The following is a 25,322-nucleotide window of genomic DNA, read 5'->3' on the forward strand; positions in this document are numbered from 1 at the left end:
ACAAGCTAACTTGATTACTTTAGACTTTTCCCCACTTCATTCACCAAACTAAAGAGCAAAGTATAACAACCCATTCAACCACAAAAAAAGTTTGAAATTTATTTCAAAAATTTAGTTTTTCTTTAACACACTTTTAAATTACTCAATCACGATGAATGTATGATTCAAACTTAATTGAAAAATATTCCTAATCTAAATTAGAATTCTGTTATATATTGTATGTTTCAAATAACAACCAAAATCATAACAACTTAACTTATAATCTTTATTTTAATTTCAATAAATAAATTTGATCATTGTACACATATAATATATAAAAACAGAAAAAATATTAACAAACACGAGAAGTTCATAACGGGGATTGCATTGTGTCACAGGTGATGACATCAGATTCATTTCTCTTTACAACTCACTTCTTTTTCCTTTGGATTTTTCTGTTATAACAATCTCTTTCTATTTAACTGACTTACGTGTCACACATACATTGGTTGTCTTTACGTCGATACCCTCTTGTCGGAAAAAAACACATAAAATCTCAATATTAAATAAAAGTAATAATGCTTTTTTCAAGTTTAAATTTAACTGTAAATGGAAAGTATGTTAATGGAATTACGTGTTAAAATATAAATACTTCAAATGCGAGATTTTTCCCCACAATAATATCAACTTCAAATATAATTTACCCATCCATTATTAATTTTACTATTTTTTTTAATTGAAAAGCTGTTTTAAACATGAACAATAATATAATTTGTTAGTGGGTTTTTACGGAGTTCGGTGTGGAACAACGTAAAATATACCTGCCATCGATTTCAATTTTCAGGTACAGTGAGTGACTCTCAACCTTAGTTTCTGCGACTCTTATGGTCCCTGCATGGTCTTCTTCAACCTCACCATTCCAAATCATCACCTCCCAGCGCACATTAGCCAACACCTCACACTCCAACACACTCTATCTGACACTATCAAATCCCTAATGCCAATCCCAAATTCAACCTCTCTCTAATCTAACCTCTTCACGCCTTCTTCATCGGGCTTGCTTCGCCGATTTACTGCAAGCTCCGTCGCGATTCTCATAACCACAATGATGGGCTCCGAGAACCACACCGTTGATGACCACCCTCTATCGGTGCCGCCGGACCAAATGGAAAACCTCGTGCTCCACGACCACGACCAACACGACGCCGGAAAATCCACCTTCTCCTCTGCTTACCGCAGCGCCTTCACCACTTTCTCGGAATCCAACCACCACCCGCTCTCGCCGCCGATTGTCTCCACCCCGGCAGACTCCGATCCCCTTCTCTCCCCGCCGCAGTACTTTCCAAACCCTAACTCCCCCGACGCTTCCTCTTACATCGACCCTCCTTCTTATGCTGAAGCCGTTTTCACGTCCTTTGATGGCGAAACAAACGGCGTCGACGCTCCGTCGCCGTCACTTTCCCTCTCCGTCTCTCGATCTCCGTCTTCGAGCTCTGAGTATTTGAATATAACCGTTTCGAACCCCGTCAAGGAGCAGGAAACCTCGAATTCGATTGTTCCGGGAAGCAACAGTTACGTGACCTATTTGATCACCACGACGACGAACATTCCCGAATTCGGCGCCCCAGGCGCCGAATTCGGTGTCCGGCGAAGGTTCCGTGACGTTGTCACCCTTTCGGATCGGTTGGCGGAGGCGTACCGCGGGTTTTTTATTCCGCCGCGGCCGGATAAGAGCGTGGTGGAGAGCCAGGTGATGCAGAAGCAGGAGTTCGTGGAACAGCGGAGGTTGGCGCTGGAGAAGTACCTGCGGCGGTTGGCGGCGCATCCGGTGATCAGGAAGAGCGATGAGTTCAGGGTGTTTTTGCAGGTTCAGGGGAGGCTTCCACTGCCGTCGACGACCGATGTGGCGTCGAGGGTGCTCGATGGCGCGGCTAAGCTTCCAAAGCAGTTGTTGGGGGAGAGCGTCATTGCGCCGCATGAGGTTGTGCAGCCTGCGAGAGGAGGCAGGGATTTGATGAGGCTGTTCAAGGAGTTGAGACAGTCCGTGGCCAATGATTGGGGAGGTTCCAGGCCTCCGGTTGTGGAAGAGGATAAGGAGTTTCTTGAAAAAAAGGAAAAGATTAATGAGCTTGAGCTGCAGATTAATGGTGCATCTCAACAGGTGTTATTTGGGTTTTATGTTTTCTGTAAATCAATTGGTTTTAATTTCAGATCATTAGGCTGTGTGTGTGTAGATGTTTCACTTGTGTTACACCCTTTCACTGAGTTTATGACTAAGGTTTTTTGTATAGTGAGCCCAAAAACCTTCATGTTGAGGTCAATGTCACAGACTGTTTTTTGAATCTTCTGTGTGGTTATTGGTTACTATGAATTTTCCAATCACGTGCTAATTTTGATGCAGGCTGAGTCACTTGTGAAGGCACAGCAAGATATGGGAGAGACAATGGGTGAATTAGGGCTGGCATTTATTAAATTAACAAAATTTGAAAATGAAGAGGCTATCTTGAACAATCAGAGGGCACGGGCTGCTGACATGAAAGGTTTAGCAACAGCAGCTGTCAAGGCTAGCAGATTATTTCGAGAATTAAATGCTCAGACTGTGAAGCATTTGGTATATTGCACAATTATTTTAATCTTTCAAAAATACATTTTCCACCGAGTAGTCTATTTTCTTTAAGAATTTGTATCACTCTTCCTAAATAAAGGGCAACCCACTAAATATTTTGATGTTTTTCTAATTTGTGCATAGCAGGATACACTTCATGAGTACCTTGGATTAATGTTGGCTGTTCATAGTGCATTCTCAGAGCGTTCAAGTGCACTATTGACGGTGCAGACTCTCCTATCTGAGTTGTCTGCTTTGCAGTCAAGAGCCGAAAAACTTGAAGCAGCCTCATCTAAAATTTTTGGGGCTGACAAATCAAGGGTTCGTAAGTTGGAGGAGCTACAAGAAACTATAAGAGCGACTGAAGATGCCAAGAATGTTGCAACCAGAGAATATGAGCGCATCAAGGTATCATTTGTCTTCAAATAGCTATATGCTTTGATGGTAGTTTATGTTCCAAAATGGTATATGCTTCAGACATATATGATCCATCAGATTTGTGTTTTGCTACTATTTCTATGTCCATCAAAGTTGAATGTTTAATATTGATTTTCATAAATTTGTTTTTCTCTTTATCTTAAATGTTTTTGTATTTGGCCATCTGCTATTCTTTTCTATTATTTCTTTGGGGAATAGAGGCTCCGATCGTTTTATTTGTAGAGCTAAGCATGTTTGTGAATTTGTAGATTGAGCTCCTCTTATATTAAATTCAATCCACAACGAAACATTTTCTAAGCGTCAAGATGTTATGGTCACTAGGTTATTAGTTTTATTGCTTGTGGTTTTGGTTTTCTACTGGTAGTATTGAAAGTTGACATAACTCTTAGTGAGATAACTCTACCTTGAGAAGAGTCTCTTTCTATTGTATTTAGCTCGTCACACTTGGTTGTACAGTCTCCTCAGTTTGTAAGTTAACATCTATTCTCATAAATTCTGAGTGTAGTTAAAAATCTGTTACGGTGCAGTGCCATAATAGTATGGTGGGGCGGTTTTGGCAGCCATCTGCTGTAAGCTGCCCATCATTTCTGCTGTAGTGATTTGTGGTGCCCATTGCTGAAAAACTTTTTTTTTCAAATGACATTTGGGTTGTGGTTTGCCAATTTTCAGACCAAAAGGTCTAATAACCCTAAATCCTATCTGCTCAACCCTCAAACTACTGTCTATGCTTGAGAGAACCCTAGTGAAACCTTTTCCTTCTCCATATCTGTTTTGTTAATTGTGGTGGGGAACCTAGCTACTCTGGTGACATGAACTCTGGCAACCTGCACTCTGACAACTTTTCCAGCGACACATTAACTTTGTTTTTTTTCCACAGTTAAGAGAACCCTTGAGAAACCTTTTCCTTCCTCACATCTATTTTGTTAATTGTGCTGGCAAACAGACTTCTCACAACTTTTCCGATGCACATTAAATTGGCTTTTTTGTTTCACTTTTTCTTCCTAATTTTTTCTTGTTTCTTTTTTGTTCATTCTTCTTCCTGCCATTTCTATTTCCTCCTATTTTCTTTTCTTTTCAAACTTTATTCACAGCTGTGCTCTGTTTTTCTTACATGTCTCCACTAGAGTTTTTTTCTCTCCTTTTCTTTTTCTGATTTTTTTTTTCTCTATCCGTGCTGTTTTTTACATTCAATGGTTTTTTTTTTTTCCGAAGTGAAGGAAGGGATTTCAGTTTAAAAGATTGCATGATTTTGTAGGCCATAATCAAGCACTTCATTAAAGATACAACCGTAGGGATGAAATTGGGGTTATAGTTGAAGAATATGGAGAAGATAGTGGTGAGGAGAATGATTATGTTGGATTAGGAGGGCGGATGAGGATTAGTTTTGTAGTGTGACATTGTGTCTTTAGCCTATTGTTATGTAATGACGATAATCAGGTTGAGACTTTGATGAATGTCATGAATTTTATTAGTTTTATGTTGTTTTTAATATATTTGTCACTTTTACAGTTCTATATGTGTGTGTGTGTGTGGTGTGTATGTATTGTCTGCCATGGCTTCTGCCCTTAGCTGCTATGCCATCTGCCATATATGTATACGGTGGATTTTTGGCTCACTGCCATAGGCCGTTGTCCACTTCCAACAATTTTTTGGTAAATGTGCATGCATGGTGCTGTTATACATCTATCTATAATCTTTGATGAATTTTCTGTTGAACTCTGTTTTTCCTCTGTTTCTATTTCAAACAATGTCCATCCTATTTTTGTATTTTGTCTTGACTGGAGGTGATTTGAGTATCTTCAAATGATACTTGTCCTATGTTTGCTGTTTTCTCTGAATTATCATCAACAAATTTTCCTTTCTTCTATCTATTACTGCTTATTCTGTTGGGCTTTTCATACTTCTTCCAGTGCTTCTGATGTGTTTGTGAATTTGGTGTAAGGTTTTTATTTAGTGTTTTGTTTCATCTCTTCAATGTTTTATTTCATCTCTTCAATGTTTTGTTCCCATGGTCTCACATTCTTCCAAATAAAATTTTGCTTGTATTCTTTTTGGTTACTGAATTTCTGTTCTGCCTTTATTTGGCATTTTAGTTATTGTTGTGTTTTTATTCATCTTTTTTGGTTTCTGTTCATGTTTGGCATTGAACTAAACGGATGTTTGAGGCTTTGAAGTAGTTTTTATGTGATTTAGTTTGTCAAAGATATGGTGTGATGATTATGGACATTGTGTTTTTGAGATTTAGTTGGAGATGGTGGTCTGATAGTTTACATAGTTTGGAGATTATTTTGAAGTTGAGAGCAGTTCACTTTGGTGAAAAGACGAAGGTTTGCTTGGGATGTGTGAATAGGCTATTTGTCCAGGACTTGGCCAAAATTTGTGGTTTAAGCGAATACTAGATGTGTAAATCTTTTGGCAAGATGTTGTTACAAGTTAAATCATGATGCAGAGTGTTAAGATATTCGGACTGGTAGGTTATTATCAATGTTATTGTTAGGGAGTTTGGGCTTCTACTAATAGCGTTACTACATGACATATTTAGTATAAATAATAATTTTGATTTGGGTGCTGTAACGTATGACACTTATCAATCATGTGTTGTGTTTCGTATTCTTAGATGCCTTTCTTTTCCCTTTTCTCTAACCCTTTACATGAAATTCTTAAATACTAATCATGCGACTTTTATCTATTCACTGCTTATGTGAGTAGTACAAAAATATTTAAAACCCTGTGATTAGGAATCAGAATTAATCGCCTGTTGAATACAAAAAAACTTTAATTCTGTGCATTGTACATGGGTTTTATGTTATGTATGCATGCTACTTGCAAATGCTTATGTTTGCGCTGTTTATATAGTGATCTGTCTGCAACGTTGCTTTTATTATATATGATGATCTTTTCTCTCGCATTCATTTTACTTCTTCCTCATCATCTAACATCTTGCTAGCTTATATTTTATGCTATCTAGTTTGGTCCTGTTGAAAGTGTCTTGTTTATAATTGCTGTATGGATATACCATATCGAAGTTAAAACATTGCTTTAAATGTTGGGTTGTACTGGTTGTCTAGTTTCATTTTAACATTTTTTATGTTTGTTTTTTTTTTTTTTAATTTTATTTTATTTCTACATGATGAATTTATTCAGTTCTTTGTCTGCGTATCTGGGTAATGGATGATTATGATGCCATTGCAGGAAAACAATAGGAGTGAACTTGAAAGGATTGATAAAGAGAGGCAGGTTGACTTCTTAAACATGTTGAAAGGTTTTGTAGTTAATCAGGTATGACACGTCTTTTCTTAAATTCCTCCATAAGTAAAAACTGGATTTTCCTTTCACGATTTCCGCACTCTACGTCAATTTAAGACACTTCCTATTTTTCTGAGTGTTTCTTCCTACATAAATTGTTCTTATGGTTGCTTTTGGTTGACATATGTGCCCCATGTAATGTTGGCGGAGTAACAAACTAGATAATTGATAAATGATGCAAGTTTCTGAACACGTTTATTTAGAACAAAAGAAGCAATGAATTAATTTTAGGGGATCAAACATGTGTCTTATGTCATCCGTGTGAGAATAAAATTGTGACAGCATGCTTGAGAAGCTATAAACAAGATTTTAGTGTTCTACTTCCCTATGCTTTTAAGAATAGTTCGAGTGGTTTAACTGCGTTTAGATTCAGAAGTGTAATTTGTTGGTTCTCTTTCTGAATTAACAGGTGGGGTATAATGAGAAAATAGCAAATGTGTGGACAAAAGTCGCTGAAGAGACCCGTGGATATGTGGATGAAAGCACTTGATCTGTGGCTGTAAATTAAAATCTTTATTTATTCATTGATGTGCCACTCTCCGGAAATATGTCTGTAGTCATGACAATAAATTAACGGAAGCTTTTTGTGGGGTTTCTTAGGCTCTTTCTCACACTTGTACCTCAATCAACATTTCTTATACATCATTAAAAGCATACTTGCTGTTGTACATTACTTGCAATTTGGTTTTGTTTTCGATTGCTTGCATAATCTTTTCCAAGCGGTTTTGTTGCACGTGAATTTACGCCACACACGCAACTTCATTTGTTTTCGATGTGTGTTGTTTTGCCTGTTAGGCCATTCTTTTGGGATATTTAGAAGAGCAATTTACTGTTGAGGATTATCTAAAATATTTGCTTTATATACCAAAAAGATGTTCCAAATACCCGAGTTTCTAGGCGTACCAGTTTTAGCATTTCAAATTTAGGTGTTCAAGTATCAATAAATTATAGAATTCAACAAGATTTTGATAACTTCAAAATTGAAATATCATAATTTTTTGTGCACTTTTGACACTATTTTATAAATATTATTTGGTCCAAATAATAACTTTATCATTCTTAAGTTGACATTATTAATATGTAATTCTTATAATAATATGTTGACATATGATACACTTCATATTAATATGTCCAGTTAATTTTAAAATACCACTCTAATTGATTGAATCAAATCAATTTATTTATTAAATGTTAGGTAATAGAAATCTTCAATTTTTTGAAGATATCAATTTGAAATTTGTTTGGAGTATTATTTTATAGGTACCAAAAACTTATTTAGTACTAAAATTATATTATATTGTTAAAAGAATCTCATCAATCGACAATTTCTGCATACATCTAGTTTCTGTTTAAAAACAATCACGTGCTCAACAGTGTAATTTGGTCTAAACTATAAAATAGAAAAGTTCCTCTTGTCTCTTTGTTAAGTAGCTGAGTTTGTTGATCCAAGATGTGATAATGATTAACAAGGTACATTATCTAATTTTTTACTTAATTCTTCTGATGATTGATTCAACGATATATCTTAGATCTATTTTATCTCTTCAACTAGTTTAGTAATGAACATAATGATTAAGAAATGTTTAGTCTAGGATACCAAAAATATCCATAAATGTGAACAGAGAAATTCGGTGGATACAAATAGGTATATAGTTATTATTACAATTTATATTTGTGATCGTTTAAAATTATAATTTTATTTTAAATATTTATTAGGTTATTTTCTATTCTTAATTAGGTTTTTTATGTCCACTTCATACTAGTTCGCCGCAAATTCATACACTTGTCATCGTTTCTTATAAACATGTGCTACCCCTTTTAGTTCTAATTACAAAATTTTCTTTTTCCTTCTTTATCTCAGATATTATTTTATTTTTATTTTCTCAACCACCTTCAACTTACTATTGCTACAATTTTGTACTGTTATTTCTCGTTTTTACGACTTGTTTTACAATTTAATTATCTCCAGTTATGCTCTGTTTGGTTTATTTAGGTAGTTTAATTAGTCCACTTTAATTTAGTTTTGTAAGCACCCCTTAGATAAAATTACTGTATTTTAGATTTTGCTTGGTGATATGGTTTATGATTCACATATTAATGTTTAATTTTTCTAATCTTTTCCCTATCTTTTTCACCGCCCAATATGAGAATAATTAAAACTAAAACCTAAAATATAAACCAAAAGAACTAAAGATTAGGAGGTGGGGAGTGTCAAAATCTTACGTATGAAATATGTTGCTTGAATTGATGTAACTTCTTCATCTTCTATAAAGATACTCAATTACAATAATAACCATTTTACTAAGGTGAAAGGAACAATCATTGATTGAACCTCCTGCTGTATAGTATAAAATAATTAAATATAATCTTGTTGAATCTTATCCATATACAAAATTTAATCGTACCTAAATTAGTTATCATATAAAATTTAATGGAACTATATTTTTTTTCAACAGTAATTTTTCACTGTATAGGTGACATTTTGTCATTCAATTTTATCATTATTGTATGTAGTTATTAAATCATTCCTTAAAATGTCTTAATTTTTTTTTGGTGTGATTTAATATGTAGAATATCTAATCAATAAACCTTTATTTTTTTGAATAATGGAAAACAAGAACCAAATATAGGTGAATCAAATCATAAGAGTCAAAATGATGTTCCTATAGATTCAACTCCAAATGCAAAAAAAGTTCAACTTCAACCGCCAATTTAAGAATTCATTTTATATGTTTGAAATCACTTTCAGAGACAAAAGGTAGATGGAAAATAGAAAACCATATGCAATTATTGTGACAAAAGTCTCTTGGGCAGCAACCCAAGGTATGTCACATTTGCGAAATCATTTCAAAACTTACAAGCTTCCAACAACACGAGACATCAAGCAGAAATTTTTAAAAGCTCAGAAAGTAGATAGTGAAATTGTTGGTGTTGACAATTATGTGTTTAATCAATAAACAGCTAGACATGTACTCCATAAGATGATAATCCTAAATGAATATCCAATGCCAATGGTTGATCACATAGACTTTACAAAATTTTGTGTTATTGTACAACCTCTCTTCAAGGTGGTTTCTCGAACACTATAAAAAAATATATTATAAAGGAGTATTTTACTGAAGAAAAAGAGAAAGTAAAATTAATATTATCAAGGATTCTAAGTTGAGTTGCAATTACAACTAATATGTGAATTGCTAGTAGTCAAAATAAAGGCTACCTAAGTATAATAACTCACTTTATTGATGATTTATAGAGGTTACAAAGTCTACTTGTAAGGTAATAACACTATACTACTATTTTAATTTTTTTTCTTAACTAAATTATTAATGTTTGTTTTTTTAAATTTAGGTTTATGTATGTGTCTGCTCCTCGTACTAGTCCAATCCTTGTTGAAGTGTTAGTTCAATGTTTAACGGATTTGAATCTATATAGAAAAATTTTTACTTTGACAGTTAATAATTGCACTACAAATGATGCTATGATTGAATGTATTTGGATAACATAACATTTCACTTAGGCCTTTTATTTTGGGTGGCCAATTGTTTCACCAACGATGTTGTGCACATATATTGAATTTAATTGTAAATGATGGTTTGTCTATATAAAATGTTCGAAAAAGTGTTAATTTTTGGAGAACAACTCTAAAAGAGAAATTTATAGAAACATGTACTCAATTGAGTATTACATTTACTAGAAAATTAGTTATTGATTGCAAAAGTAGGTAGAATTCTACCTTTTTAATGTTTCAAGTAGCCATACAATACAAAAATGTATTTTATCAATTATCACAATGAGAGGGTCAATATAAAGCTTTGTCTATTGTACATGCACATGATTGGCAAACATCAAATGAATTTATCAAAAGTTGGAAATATTTTATGATGTAACACTCTTCTTTTGCTTCATATATAATTGCCAACATTTTATTTCCAAAGGTATGTCAATTTAAGTTCGCTTTGATGGAATGACTTAACTCTCCCACTTCTACTATTCATTAAACGACTACATCTTAGGTTTTAAAATGTCACAACAAGTATTGGGGTGTGATTAGTGGGGTGATGGCTTTAGGTATTCTGTTAGACCTCTAGAATAAAATTGACTGTTGGATTATTTCTTCAGTGGGAGTGGAAAAACTAACTTCTTATCGTTCATAATTATTTCATACTTTCTTACCAAATCCTTACAAATAATCTTCACCTTTTCAAATTCACAATCAAATCCCTCTTTATATATCTTAGGGAAGAAATAATTCATCACTTCAATTTTATACAAATGGTCGAACACAATACCTCTATCCATCACCCCTACATATCACAATACTTGTCAAATTTTAAAACCATAAGTGTACCCATTTAAAGAATAAAAAAAATGGGAGAGTTAAGTCATTCCATCAAAGTCAACTTAATTTGACATACCTTTAGAAAGAAAGATGTTGGCAGTTGGATATGAAGTACCTAAAAATAAGAGTGTCACATTATAAATTGTGGATCTAGTACATCTTTGTATTGTATGACTATTTAAAGCATTAAAAAGGTAGAATTCCACATAGTTTTGCAATTAATAACTAATTTTCTAGTAAATGAAATACTCATTTGAGCACATGTTTCTATAAATTTCTCTTTTAGAGACGTTCTCCAAAAATTAGCACTTTTTTGAATATTTTCAATGACAATAGCAGTTATAGACAAATCATCGTTTACCATTAAATTCAATATATGTGCACAACATCGTAGGTGAAATAATTGGCCACCCAAAATAAAATACCTAAGTGAACTATTATGTTATCCAAATACATTCAATCACAACATCATTTGTAGTGCAATTATCAACTCTCAAAGTAGAAACATTTCTACATAGATTCAAATCCATCAAACATTGAACTAACACCTCAACAAGAACTAGACTAGTGTGACAGCAAACACATACATAAACCTAAATTTAAAAGACAAACTTTAATAATTTAGTCAAGAAAAACAAAATTAATATAAATATTACAATTAAAATAGTAGTATAATATTATTATCTTACAAGTCGATTTTGTAACCTCCATAAATCATAAAAAAGTGAGTTGTTATTAGTCATGAGCCTTTATTTTGATTAAGAGCAATCCACACATATGTAGTAATTGCAACTTACCTTGGAATTCATACAACGTTAATTATATTTTTCCTTTTTCTTCATTATAATTCTTCATAATATAATTTTTTATAGTGTATTGGGAAACTACCTTAGATAGAGGTTTTACAACCACACAAAATTATTTAAAGTGTATGTGATCAACCATATACATTAGATACTCACGTAGAATTATCATCTTATGAAGTACATGCCTAGTTGTTTTATGATTAAACACATAGTTACTAACAATTACAATTTATTTATCTACTTAATGAGTATTTAAAAAGTCTGTTTGGTGTCTTGTGTTATTTGAAACTTACATATATTCAAATGGTTTCACAAATGTCATGTACCTTTCTTTGTCCCACTCAAAAGACATTTGTCACCATAATTACATATAGGTTTCCATTTTTTTATCTATTTTTGTCTTTTAAAGTAATTATTTGAAATAAATTTTCTTGAAGTGATGTTGGTGTTGAACTTTCTTTTTCACCTCGAATTGAATCTATAGGAATATCATTTGACTTTTTATGATTTGATTCACTTACATTTGGTTCTTGTTGCCCATCAAGGTTCTTGTTGCCCATCAAGCATTAGAGTAATGTTTATTGAGTAGACATTGTACATATTAAATCTCACACAATTAAGAAGACATTCCATAGTATGATTAAATAACTTCATTAAAATATTAACGAAAATTATTGATATTAATGAATGACAAATTATTAACAACACAATGACAAAATTACAAATTATGTTGAAAAAAAAGTTATAAAATTAAATTTTGTTAAAATACAAATACTCAGCAAGACGATATTTATTATATTTAATTATTTTAGACTACTAGCCAGCTGAATCAATGACAATTCTTTTCATTTTAGTCAAATGGATATAATTGTAATTGAGCATCTTTATAAAGAGGTGAAGAAGTTGCAACAATTTCGACATTTTAGATGTAAGATTTGACAATCCCAATCTCAAATATTTGGTTTTGTTGGATTTATATTTTAGGTATTCGTTTTAACCACTGGCATGTTGGATAGAGTAAAGGGACATGGGAGAGATTAGAAAAGTTGAACTTTAATATGCGTATTATAGAATCTCAACAACAACGAAATCTAAAATTCAGAAAGGTGTGAAATTGAATTTTCTACCGTGTCTCCCTACTAAACTGACTACTAATAAAACACTAATCTTCTATCTCACCTACAAATAAATAAATCAAACATAGCATAACAACATAGGATTAAAATGTAAAATAGAGAGAAGTCGTAAAAAGAGGAAAATGTCTAATTAGAAATAGTGGTACAAAATTATAGAAGAACTGAAGATAAGTGAAAAAACAAAATTAAGATAATATGTGTCATAAGTAAGAAAAATAAATAAAATTTCTGGATATCACCTGTTTGTGAGAAACCATGGGGCAGTGGTGGTGTGACTTGCGGCAAATTGTTTGCAGTAAGATGTGGGAGAAAATTTAGATAAAGAAGAAGAGAGAAAATCGCGAATGAATGGAGTAAGAAAGATGAAAACCCCTAACTGAGAGAAGATAACCTAATATATATTCACCTATTTATATATGTTCTATTAGTCTATCTCTAAAATTTTCTATTTTAAAATATAGAAATAACAAAATTTATTTCTTTAAAGTTGTTAACGACATTTGGAAAAAGAATCTGTTATGTATAAAAAAATAATAAAGAAAAGTTTTTATATGGTCAAAATGAGAGAGATGTTGATTCGCAAAGTTTTAGAATAAATCTATTTTATAAAATAATAATGATATTAAAAAATATGAAAAAATATTTTATTACAATATGTACACATATTATTGTTTATTTGCCAAATTACCGTATCCAAAATTAAAGTTATTTTTATTAATATATCTTATGTTTTAAAAATACATATTTTGATTTTAATTTTTTTATTTAAAATTATTTTTCTTAATATAAATTAAGTTTTAAAAATACATATTTTTATTTTTAATTTTTTTATTTAAAATTATTTTTGTCAATATATCTTAAGTTTTAAAAAATACATATTTTATTTTTAATTTTTTTATTTAAAATTATATTTATCAATATATCTTAAGTTTAAAAAATACGTACTTATTTTTAATTTTATTTTTGAAGTAGGTTAAATTGGGAACGAACCGAAACAAATTAAATTGTTGTCGTTTTGATCCGGTTGAAAAAAAGAAATTGAATATGATTATTCATAAGAATAATGTTATTTTCAATAAAGTATTTTTTCATTAAAGAAGACGTAATAATCTAAATCTATAATTTCTTAAAGAAATATATAAGAAATGATTTTTGAAAAAATATAATTTTGATATTATTTGTGACTGTGATTCTCGAGGAATATTATGAAAATGGAAAATGACAGTTTAATAAAAAAAAATTTGACAAATTCCGAAAAACTTTCTAATTGGGTAAAAAAAATAAAAGTTAATATATTTAATTTTATTAATGGAAATTTGCAAAAAAATATTTCCCTATGAAAATATATTGTTTGAATAATTAATCTTGTTGAGTAAAAGAAAAGTTGAAACTAGAATTATTTTTATTTTATTTTTTCATAATTTTCGTTGGACTTTAGTTTTTAAGCTATCAGAATTATGCAATTTCAGTCATTTTAGTTTTAATTATACCAATTGAGTAAACGTTCTGATTTATTATGCAGAGTGGAATGAACTACGAAAGTATCAAAGCGTTCTGAATAATTATGCAGAATCAGTTCTGAATGAAATATGTAAGTATCAGATTTATTTTAATTTGGACTACGTACATCTGTCAGACATTTATTCTAAAGTCTGACATATATCCGTGTTTGATATTTTAGAATTCGTTATTGATATTTAGGAGTGAAATATCTAATTTATAAAATCGTAGTACACTATAAGAAAATATTTGAATAATAAATAATTTTAGTAACAAAAAATAATTAGTCATTATATTGCGACCAATTTCGGTACCAATTTAAAAACTAAAAGTTATTGGCAACTAAAATAGTCCCAAAAAATTATAATTAATTTTTAAATTGGTCATTAACATTATTTATCAAGGTTGTGACTATCAAAATAATTGGTCTCTAATTAGGAAATTGGTCTCTAACATATTTTTTGTTACTAAAATTGATCATGATTTAAGAGTTTTGTTGTAGTGGTACTTTTATGATGACAATAATTTATATTTTTTATGTTGATAAATTTAGCACATAATTTTAATTTGAATTCACACAATAACAATCTTATATTTATTACTTTTTTAAAAATTATTGTACACTTTTCAATATTCATATATCGCATATCTATCACATATCGTATCGTATTATTTTCAAATTTCAAACTAAACGTATTGAAAGTATCGAGCGTCGTATCTGATACACTGTCATATCCATGTATTATAAAATATCAGTAATCCTAACATTATCGGTGATCAGTGTCAGGTAGAGACAAGATTTGAACAACGAAGAATTTGTCTTCTCATGTGAATTTCCTGAATGCAAATCTTGCTTGTTATATTATGACTTAATCTTTTTACTTTTAAGGTTGGATTATATTTAAATAGTGTTTTTAAAAGAAATTATCATTAATACTGTACAACACTTTCACTCTGATATGAAACATCAAAAAATTTCTAGTCACAGCAGCCATGGAAGGGTTGACAAGAAAATATCCAGCATGCGTCAATCGAAACAAACGTCAAACATTATTTTTTTCAAAATTGGTTACGAGTGAAGTAAACGCACTGTCGATGTGGGACACGGTTTACTATATGGTTGACCCAGACTTGGAAAGATAAATGTGAAATGCCAATTCAAAATTGGTGGCTCTAATCTAAGTTTCTTTCTTCCCCCAACGAAAACCTTGACGGTCCAGGAAGAAGACGGTGGTCATGCTCATCAGAATTCAGGGATGGCTGAAACAGCCAAAGGTACGGAAACTCGCGTGTTTTGTTTCATGTTGTGTTGGACTTCTCTGTTACGCTCTCAGCTCCTCTTTCAATTAACTATTCGGAAAGTGGAAATGGTGGAAAATATTACTCTATATTGTTTTTACTCTTTGCTTCATCTTCTTTCTATCTAAGTCCACCAGCACAAGGGAACGCCCTACCTCTTCCTCCTTGAAAGCTAATTCAGCTTTTTTGGTTTTGATCATGACTTCTGTGTACTCATATTTCGTTGATACAAAAGTGAAAGGGAAACCAGATGTATATAGCGTAGTTTCGAGTGCTGCATTTGCTATCATGTCTTTGGGTTTATCGACTCTGAGTCCCTTTGGATTCGAGGTTGATCTCCTGTATTTTTTCTGTGGAGTTCTAATAGTGCAGCTCATGAAAATTAAACTATGGTTGGTCATTGTTGAAGCGTGTTTCAGTTATTCCCTCAACATTCTTCATTCCACTTTAGATACTCAACCCTCATATGATCTAGTAGGCATTACCATTGACAATCACAAGTAAGCACTGCTAGTGTTTCTCCACCTGATTCACCCCATGTTCAGGTTTCTGTTCCTGTTCCTCCTCAAGCTGATCCTACCCAATAGTCGTAGAGTTCTTGCCAGGATGCACTTCAAGAGTCATATAGAAGAGCTTGAAAAGGAGAATGAAAGGGTTATCAACACAATTTTTAAGCTTGTGGGTGGATACCTTAAGGGCAATCTTGTGAATGAAGACCAGATTGCAGTGCCGGAAATACAAGCTGACGACAACTTGGTGAAAGACATGTTACCGTCGGAACTCATCGACAAACTTCGTTACACCGGGAAGCTCATGTTTCAGAATGAGTGCCGTAGTTTGTACAGCAGTTCTAGGAGGTTGTTTCTGAAGCAGTGTTTATCAAAACTCGGGTTGGAAGTTGAAGAGCTCAATGTGGAGGACTTTGACAAGATGGAGAAGATAGAGAGTTTGATAAAAGCTTTGAACATAACATAAGCGTGAGAATACTGTTTCCCAATGAAAGGATTCTCTGTGATTTCGTGTTTCCAGAGTCTTACAATGCAGATATCTCGTTCGGTGAGGTTTGCAGTGAATTGAGTATCAGTCTGTTAAGATTCGTGAATACATTAGCAACTGAGAATCATCAATGGTCTTACCATCTGGTTCATGTCATTCCCAACGTGTTCAAGACTTTGATTGATTTGATTCCAATGTTTTCATGATAAATAATTTGACGTTTTTGCAATTTGGGGAAGATTATATATATGGAGAGATTTTAGGCCAAGATTGGTACAAGTCAAAGATCAACCAAAACATTGAACTCTATCAAAGAAGCTCGTGGGGGAAGATATTGGAGCTTTTGAAAGTAAATAGTAGGGAGTTGGTAACAGAGTCTATGAAAAAGAAGTTGAAATTGTTCAACCAGCACTTCAAGGAGATATGCAAAGCTCAGTCAGAATGGTTAATCTTTGATAATGAGTTAAGGGAAGTTTTGATAAAATCCATAGAGAAGTTTTTGTTGCCTGCATATGGAGCCTTTATTGGAATGATTCACGATGTTGTTGGTAAGGATGCTTATGAGTTCATTAGGTATGGAATGCAGAACATTCAAGATCGCCTTGGCCATTTGTTTCTTGTAAAAATAGCATGAAGGCTGAAGAAAGAGAAATAATGTTTTGGGAGGATTTAGAATACAAACATTTTGTTAATTTGTTTCACTCATTCATCTTTCTTTTTGTCGGTAATCTTAATTTAATACTTCACATCTTTGTTGTATCCCATAGTCTATTATTGATAGCAAACTAAATATAAAATTAAGATCCAAGTTATATAAATAATGTAATAGTTAAACCTTTAATTTTTTTTTAAAAAAGTATAAGTAAATTATGGTCTTAACTACTAAACAATACCCATAATAATTAATCAATGTTAAATGTAAGCAAGACAACCGACTAAGAATTCAAAGATCGAATGAAATAATAACAAAATGAAATAATAAAAAAAGTGTATTGTTCAACTTAAAAATTAAGATATGACAAAAATATTTGTTACACATGCCGATCCGAACAGTCCCATCATTGACCCGGGCAAATAGCAAGTTAATTATGCGTAACATATGATATAAGGATACGATACGTGTATCAGATATGACATATATTCGATATGTCGATACGTTTATTTTAAAAATAATAAGATACGATGCATACTAGATAAGTAATATATGAATTTTGAAAAGTTTATAATAATTCTTAAAAACATAATAAATATATGATTGTTATTATATGAATCTAAATTAAAACCTTAGTGACTAATGTTACTGACCAATTTATAATTGAAACTATCTTAATTATTAATTTAGAAACCAATTATAATTTTTTTTGAACTATGTTAATTGACAATAATATTTAATTTATAAATTAATATCTAGATTGGTTATTATAATAAATTATTATATTTTGTAAAATTAATTATTATTCAATTTTTTTTAATAATTTATCACAATTTTATAAATTAGATATTTTATAAATAAATATCAATAAAATATCTTAAAATATTATATACTTATTAAAGACGAATAAAATATGAATGCATGATCTGCGGAGGTTTAATTACTCGGATGTACCCACTTTAGTAGGAGTGTGTCAATTTGGTATCCGTCGAAAAAAAGTGTCAATTGCGTCTCCACTTTTGAAAAAGTGCATCAATCAGGTCTCTTTCAGAAAAAAATAATTAACGCCGTTAACGGCAGGCCACGTGTCACTCTCACGTTTTTTTAATTTTTTTGTTGCCACATGTCAAGTCCATGTTTTGACATGTGGCAATGTCAGTACCATGTGGCAGGATATTGCCACGTGTGACAACTGTCATTGTACTAATCTCAATTTAGTACTCATATATACCTGATTGTTTCAATTTAGTTCCCACTTTTGTGTTTTTGGTTCAATTTTGTCTCATTTTTTTTAATAATTGAAGTACATTTTTTAATTCATTTTTTTATAAGATTAATACTAATTAAGTATAAATATTTTTACAAAATTAAGTACTTATATTTATCTTAAAATTTAGTGATCAAAGAATACATTGACAAGATATGGGTTAATAATATACAATAACATAATATGCCAAAAAGTTATTTTTAATAAAAAAATATTAGTATAACATGTTTACAAATAATAGATTTGGTCTTGAATTGGACAGAAACAATATTGTTTTACTTTGAAAAAAAAAAGTAGATGATTATATTGTTCCATTAGTATAACATTGTTTGTACAATTAAATTTTAATATAAATATCAAAGTACTTAATGTTATAAAAATATTTATTCTTAATTACTTTTAATCTTATAAAAAAAAATGACTTAAAAAATCTTCTTCAATTATTTAAAAAAATTGGGATAAAATTGAACCCAAAACACAAAAGTGGAGACTAAATTGAAACAATCAGGTACATATGGGTACTAAATTGAAATCAGTACAATGACAGTTGTCACACGTGGCATTATCCTGCCACATAGTACTGACATTGCCACGTGTCAAAACAGGAACTTGACACGTGACAACAAAAAAATTTATAAAATTAAAAAAAAATTAAAAAAACGTGAGAGTGACACGTGACTTGCCGTTAACGGCGTTAATTATTTTTTTCTTAAAAAAACTTGATTGATGCACTATTTTAAAAATGAGAACACAATTAACATTTTTTTTTCAACAAATATCAAATTGACACACTTTTACTAAAATAGATACCATCCAAATAATTAAAACACATGCGAAACATCCCTCGAAAGATCAGCATACTAAAAACACTCTCCCAGGCCCGCATTTTTTTTCAGGCATTGTCATCCGTACTTTTGCTTTATGGTCAGAAAAATCCTAAACTCTTATATTTGCCTTATCCACAAAGTTTAAAAATAAATTAATATAAATAGCACAAAAAAGACAAGTAAAGACAACAATGTGAATATTTTACTTGAGTCTTACTAAGTTACACTATGCATACTACAAATAAAAATCCTAATAAAATCAATAATATAAATGCATTAGTCAGACATTATTAAAACAAAATAAAAATACATTAAAAAAGTATGTACAATCCAATTTCAAAAGGATACGAGAAAACACAAACTGTAATTATATATATTTACTTAGTTAACTTTTACCTTTTACTCCACTGGTAATAAAATTGTCACCAATCATATTTTATTATTTAATATTTAATAAATTATAATTAAAGTGTATAATTAAAAATCATTGAAACTCAATTATATATTTGAATCATAGATATTTAATTATATACTTGAATAATAAATATATGATCCTATCATTGAATTTATTTACATTAAATGTTGTTACTATCTTTCCTATATTAGTTTAACAATCTTATATATATATATATATATATATATATATATATATATATATATATATATATATATATATATATATATATATTAATTAAGGAACCCGAAGAAGAGAATGTAAAAAAATACCTCTTGTTTATATTTTTCTTATTTTTAAAATATCTGTTAATTTTTTTTATCCTACAAAATTAAGAGTAAACGTTCAAACAAGTTTCAAAACTTAAACGGACAAGAAAAGCTGGTTGAATCATAAATGAATCAAGCAACATATTTTATTTGTCAAATAAAACAAGGTATATTTATCATTTTAAAATGATATTAGAAAGTACATTTTAAAAAAACAAAAAAGTAAGAGGAAAATCAAACAAAATCATCTTCCATTTAGAAGTCTCACATTTGAGTATGCACTTGCCCTTTTCTTTGGGCACCTCCGATAAGAGTAGTATTTTGCTACTCTAGAACCAATCACTCTTTGAATAACTACTAAGGAAAAGGAAATGATGCATTTGAAATCATCTTCCTGTGATTTTGACTTGTTTTTTCCTTGGAATTTTTTTTGTTTCTTTCATAGAACATTAAAGTGTGTTCAGTGGGTTGAATGAACAGTTATTATATTATTTGACTGAGATTAAAATTATTTCGATCAAGAATGTTTGGTAAGTTTATGTAATTATTAAGTTGGAAGATAACTGAAAGAAGTGAAGGTCCGACAAAAGAAGAATCCAGTTTTAAGTCAACAAGCAGAAGACCGAAGGAACTTACCCAGATCTTTCCCTTCAAATTTCTAAAAAAAAAAAATATAGGGATTAAAACCCCCTCCAACAAAAAAAAAAAGGGCAACAGTGGTGGTGGTCGACATCTTTGTTCCTGAAAGCAAATTTTGCCTAAGAAACAACACGGTGCTCATGCTCTTCAAAATTCAGAGTTGGCTACATCAGCCAAAGGTATGGAGATTTGTGTGTTTTTGTTCCTCTATTGTTGGACTTGTCTGCTATGCCTTCAGTTCCTTTTTCAATCATTTAATTGGAAATTGGAGCTGGTGGAAGATCTTTCTTTACATTGTTTTCAGTTTCTTAATCTCCCTTTCCACCTTGTTTGCAAAGACATGGCAGTACTCCAACTCTCGCTGTTTGGAAGCTCACACAGCGTTTTCTATTTTGCTGATCACTTCTATATACTCTTTTTTCCTTGATAAAGATGTGAAACAGAGACCAGATGTATATAGTCTGGTTTCCTATGTTGCATTTGCTATCATGTCTTTGGGCTTGTCAAGGCTGAGTCAGTTAGGATTTGAGGTTGATCTCCTCTATTTTTTCTGTGCACTTCTGACTGTACAACTCATGAAAGTAAAATTATGGTTAGTCACTGTTGGAGGAGCTTTCAGTTATTCCCTCATCCTTCTTCGTTCCAATTTGGATCCTCAACCAAGGAACGGGTATCATGGACTTCGACACCAAGATCATGTAGTGGTTGAAATTGGTTCGCATTCACAGCCACAAGGAGTCAGTCATAGTGTTACTCCAGTGAATTCACCCCAATCAACTATCGCTAGTTCACAACCACACCCAGTCATTGATATGGTTTGGCCTTCAACAGGGACAACACATACGGCTTCTCGAGTAGTTTCAACTCCAGAGGGTGGCGCTGGTGGTGTCCCTCAAGAAAACATTGATGATACGAAGGAATGCTTCATGAGTTGCATAGAGGCTCTTAAGAAGGAGAGTGAGAGCGTTATCAGCACAATTTTCATGCATGTAGACAAATACCTTAAAGCTAATATTCTCAGTAGGGACAAAATTTCAGAGTCGCTGCCGGTGACCGACTTCGACATTGTCATCGACGCGCTGCCGCCGGGGACGGTCAACGAACTCCGCGAGACCGCGAAGCGAATGGTGGCCGGTGGGTTGGGTAAGGAGTGCTCGAACGTGTACAGCAGTTGCCGTAGGGAGTTCCTGGAGGAGAGCGTGTCGAGGTTAGGGTTAATGAAGCTTAGCATAGAGGACGTTGAAAAGATGACGTGGGAGGACCTTAAAGATGAAATAGAGAAATGGATTAAAGCCTCGAACGTCGCTCTCAAGATCCTCTTCCCCAGCGAGCGGCGTCTCTGTGACCGCGTTTTCTTCGGATTCGCCTCCGTCGTGGATTTTACCTTTATGGAGGTTTGCCGCGGATCCGCAATTCAGTTGCTAGATTTCGCCAACGCAGTCGCGGTCGGGAGCCGGTCGCCGGAATGGCTGTTCAGTATCCTCGACGTGTTCGAGACGCTGCGTGACCTAATTCCCGAATTTGAGGCTCTGTTTTCTGATCAGTTGAGCATCTCGCTCAGGCACGAGGTGATTACTATTTGGAAGAGGCTGGGGGAATCGATTAGGGGCATTTTTATGGGACTGGAGAATTTAGTTCGCCGGGATCCCGCAAAGACTGCGGTTCCTGGTGGCGGTCTTCACCCGATTACTCGCTTCGTGATGAACTACCTCCGTGCGGCGTGCCGGTCACGGCAGAGCTTGGAGCAGGCTTTTGAAGAATACGGGTTGAAAGAGTACCCAAAGCTTGATGATAGAGCTCACTCATCTTGTTCTTTATCAGAGGAAATGAATTGGATTATGGAGCTATTAGAGAGCAATTTGGAAGCGAAGTCGAAGATTTACAAGGACCCTGCTTTGTGCTATGTTTTCTTGATGAATAATGGGAGGTATATTGTTCAAAAGGCCAAAGATAGTGAACTAGGAACCCTCTTGGGAGATGACTGGATCAGAAAACACGCTGCAAAAGTTCAACAATTCCATGTGCACTATCAAAGAAGCTCGTGGGGGAGGGTATTGGGAATTCTGAACCTGGATAGTACTGTCTCACTGCCCCCTAATGCCTTAGCAAGGTCACTGAAGGAGAAGCTTAAGTCGTTTAACACGATGTTTGATTATATTTGCAAGGAACAGTCTTCCTGGTTTGTTTTTGATGAACAGCTCAGGGAAGAAATAAGAATTTCTCGAGAGAAAATCTTGTTGCCTGCGTATGTAAACTTCATAGTTAGGTTCCAGAATGTTCCAGAGATCGGTAAGGACGCTGATAAGTATATCAAGTATGTGACAGAGGACATTCATGCCAAACTCAACGAATTATGTCACGAATCAATTGGTAAGTGAGGGACATGTAGAAAATATTTTGTAGGTGTCAAAATATAATAGGTTTGTAAAATTTTTGAAAAGAGTAAATATATAAAATATATTAAAATTTTAAAAAAATTAATTTATATTTATATATTACTTTATATATGTGAAAAAAAAAATTTGGGGCTCAGCCCTGTAACCATAAACCAAACTCGGCCGCTGCAAGTGGTAGCCGAAAGTAAAGGTGAAGCTGCTTCGAATTGTTGTTGTGTATTTGTAGTGTAATTAATTAAAACTAAAGTACAATATTTTGATCATCACAAATAGTTTTGTACTATAATTCTACTTATGTTGGTCTGCTAGCATCTGAAACGATTCTGTGATTATGAGGTGGTTCTTATTGTTCATAGCTTTCATCAACTTACAGTTATTGATATGGTTCGGCCTTCAAGAGGAACATCACGTAATTCTTCAAAAGTAGTTTTACCTCAAGAGGGTGGTGCTGGTGGTGCCCCCCGAGAAAGCATTGATGGTACTAAGGCATGCTTCATGGGTTGTATAGAGGCTCTTAAGAAAGAGAATGGGAGCGTTATCAGCGCAATTTCCTTGCATGTAGACAAATACCTTAAAGCTAATATTCTCAGCGAGGACCAGATTTCAGTGCCAGAATTGCACGCCGACGACAACATGGTGGTGGATTCATTGTCGCCACGAATGATCAGCAACCTTCGAGAAAGTGTAGCGAAATTGGTATCAGATGGATTTTTTGAAGAGGAATGCTTAGACGTGTACAGTAGTTGGCGGAGGGAGTTTCTGAAAGAGAGTTTATTGACATTAGGGTTGCAAGATCAAGAGCTCAACATGGAGGACATTAACAAGACTGAGAAGATTGAGAGGTTGATAAAAGCTATGAACATAGCTTGGAGGATACTTTTTCCCAATGAGAGGACACTCTTCAATCGTGTTACCGGCTCCATTCCCTCTAGGCAGTTTCGTTTCAGGGAAATTTGCACAGAATTGACAACTAGTCTGCTGAACTCTGCCCTTGCCTTGGAAACTTGGAGTCATTTCTTGCGCAACACATTGAAGGAGTTGATACAAGAGTTTGAATCATGGAGATTCACAAATATTGTAGCGCAGCTGGTAAGGCAGAGATTGTCCATTTATGAGGCTTTCGAAGATGTATCAGCCATTCCCGGTGGCGGGATTCATCCGATTACCCTTGAAGTGATGATGTACTGTATTAATTCTAAACTTGGACAGGGTTTAAAAGATAAAACGATTTCACCTGTGTGGATGGACAGGATGCCAGAGCTTTTAGAGAGCAGTTTGGAAGCCAACTCCAAAAATTACAAAAACCCTTTGGGTTATGTTTTCGTCCTGAACAACCGGAGATTCATAGAAGTACAGGCAAAACTAAATGGACTGGGACTTTTTTTTGGAGATGACTGGCTCCACAAAAATACAACAAAACTCCAACAAAACCTTGAACTCTATCTAAGAAGCTCGTGGAATAAGGTTGTAGACTTTTTGAAGGTAGACATCAATCAACTGGAGCCTAGTGTTGCGACCGAGTTGATGAAAGACAACCTTTATTGGTTTTACGAACACTTTGATGAGACATGCAACATTCAGTCTTCATGGTTTGTCTGTGATGAGGAGTTAAGGGAACAAATAATAAAATCCGTAGAAAACATCCTGTTGCCAGCTTATGGAAGTTTCCTTGGCACATTTGAGGAATTTCTTGGGAAGCATGCTTATGATTACATTAAGTATGGATTGTTTGAGGTTCAAGATCAACTCAGCAACTTGTTTCTTCTAAAAGGTAGTGAATCTTTAGCTGGAAGAAAAGGAAAGGTTAAGCTAGTCAAATATAAAGAACTGTAATTTTATTATCTCATATATCGAAATGATTTGTGTCCTGTATACCACTATGTTTCAACCACTATGTTTCAACCAAATGACAAATGTGTTTTCCTTTTTATTTTGTTTCCATGTTTTAGATTGGATTGGTTTAAATTGAAGTTTGGATAGGCTTTCATAATTCTATGCCTGAAGAGTAAAGGAAACAATACCTAAGTTTGGAAAGATTTAGAATACAGGCTTAACCTATCTGTGGATACTTACTAGATTTATGTCAACTGTCATTGGTCTTAATGTGTTTTTTTCTTTCAGATACTTACCTAAACTGTTTCTAGTTTTTTGGTACACATGAAAATGAGGCAGATTTTTAGCAGTTTTATATTCATCAATTTCTATGGTCTATCAAATTCAAAAGGTCTTGAAATACATGCTGCATATATTGAAAATCTTTTCAGGAAAAGTTAATCTCATTTTGGAAAACTGTTACTGCAATATTCCAAGAGTATTTCGAGCTCCTTTAAATGCCAAAGGGAATTTAAAATTTATTTTGAAAAAAAATGTATGTCTGCACCATGATTGAGAAGATCTCAGTTAGCCTGCATGTA

The 25,322-nt window shown here is 32.8% G+C and overlaps 2 protein-coding genes and 1 pseudogene across 5 annotated transcripts; all 3 read left to right on the forward strand.

Annotated features, from left to right (window-relative positions):
* The first annotated feature begins 782 nt into the window (after positions 1 to 782).
* LOC114194442 (sorting nexin 2B-like) lies at positions 783 to 7,001 on the forward strand. Of its 2 annotated transcripts, none has more exons than XM_028084654.2 (5): positions 783 to 2,140; positions 2,381 to 2,590; positions 2,729 to 2,992; positions 6,215 to 6,301; positions 6,738 to 7,001. In XM_028084654.2, the coding sequence occupies exons 1-5, from the start codon at positions 1,085 to 1,087 to the stop codon at positions 6,816 to 6,818; spliced, it is 1,698 nt and encodes a 565-aa protein (XP_027940455.1). In that variant the 5' UTR covers positions 783 to 1,084; the 3' UTR covers positions 6,819 to 7,001. The 2 variants fall into 2 exon arrangements, with proteins under 2 accessions (XP_027940455.1, XP_027940456.1); XM_028084655.2 differs by having other exon boundaries at positions 784 to 2,140; positions 2,732 to 2,992.
* Positions 7,002 to 15,310: 8,309 nt separating this feature from the next.
* LOC146884425 (exocyst complex component EXO70B1-like) lies at positions 15,311 to 17,163 on the forward strand (annotated as a pseudogene).
* A 3,260-nt stretch (positions 17,164 to 20,423) lies between these two features.
* On the forward strand, positions 20,424 to 25,028 carry LOC114194749 (uncharacterized). 3 transcript variants are annotated; one of them, XM_028085139.2, is made up of 3 exons: positions 20,425 to 20,691; positions 20,851 to 22,882; positions 23,282 to 25,028. In XM_028085139.2, exons 1-3 carry the CDS (start codon positions 20,653 to 20,655, stop codon positions 24,739 to 24,741), a joined length of 3,531 nt encoding a protein of 1,176 aa, XP_027940940.2. In that variant the 5' UTR covers positions 20,425 to 20,652; the 3' UTR covers positions 24,742 to 25,028. The 3 variants fall into 3 exon arrangements, with proteins under 3 accessions (XP_027940939.2, XP_027940940.2, XP_027940941.2); XM_028085140.2 differs by having other exon boundaries at positions 20,426 to 20,691; positions 20,945 to 22,882; XM_028085138.2 differs by having other exon boundaries at positions 20,424 to 22,882.
* The last annotated feature ends 294 nt before the right edge of the window (positions 25,029 to 25,322 follow it).

Source organism: Vigna unguiculata, chromosome 8 (assembly GCF_037176805.1).
Source record: "Vigna unguiculata cultivar grain cowpea cultivar isolate G323 ecotype 2 chromosome 8, ASM3717680v1, whole genome shotgun sequence".
NCBI classification, from domain to species: Eukaryota; Viridiplantae; Streptophyta; class Magnoliopsida; order Fabales; family Fabaceae; genus Vigna; species Vigna unguiculata.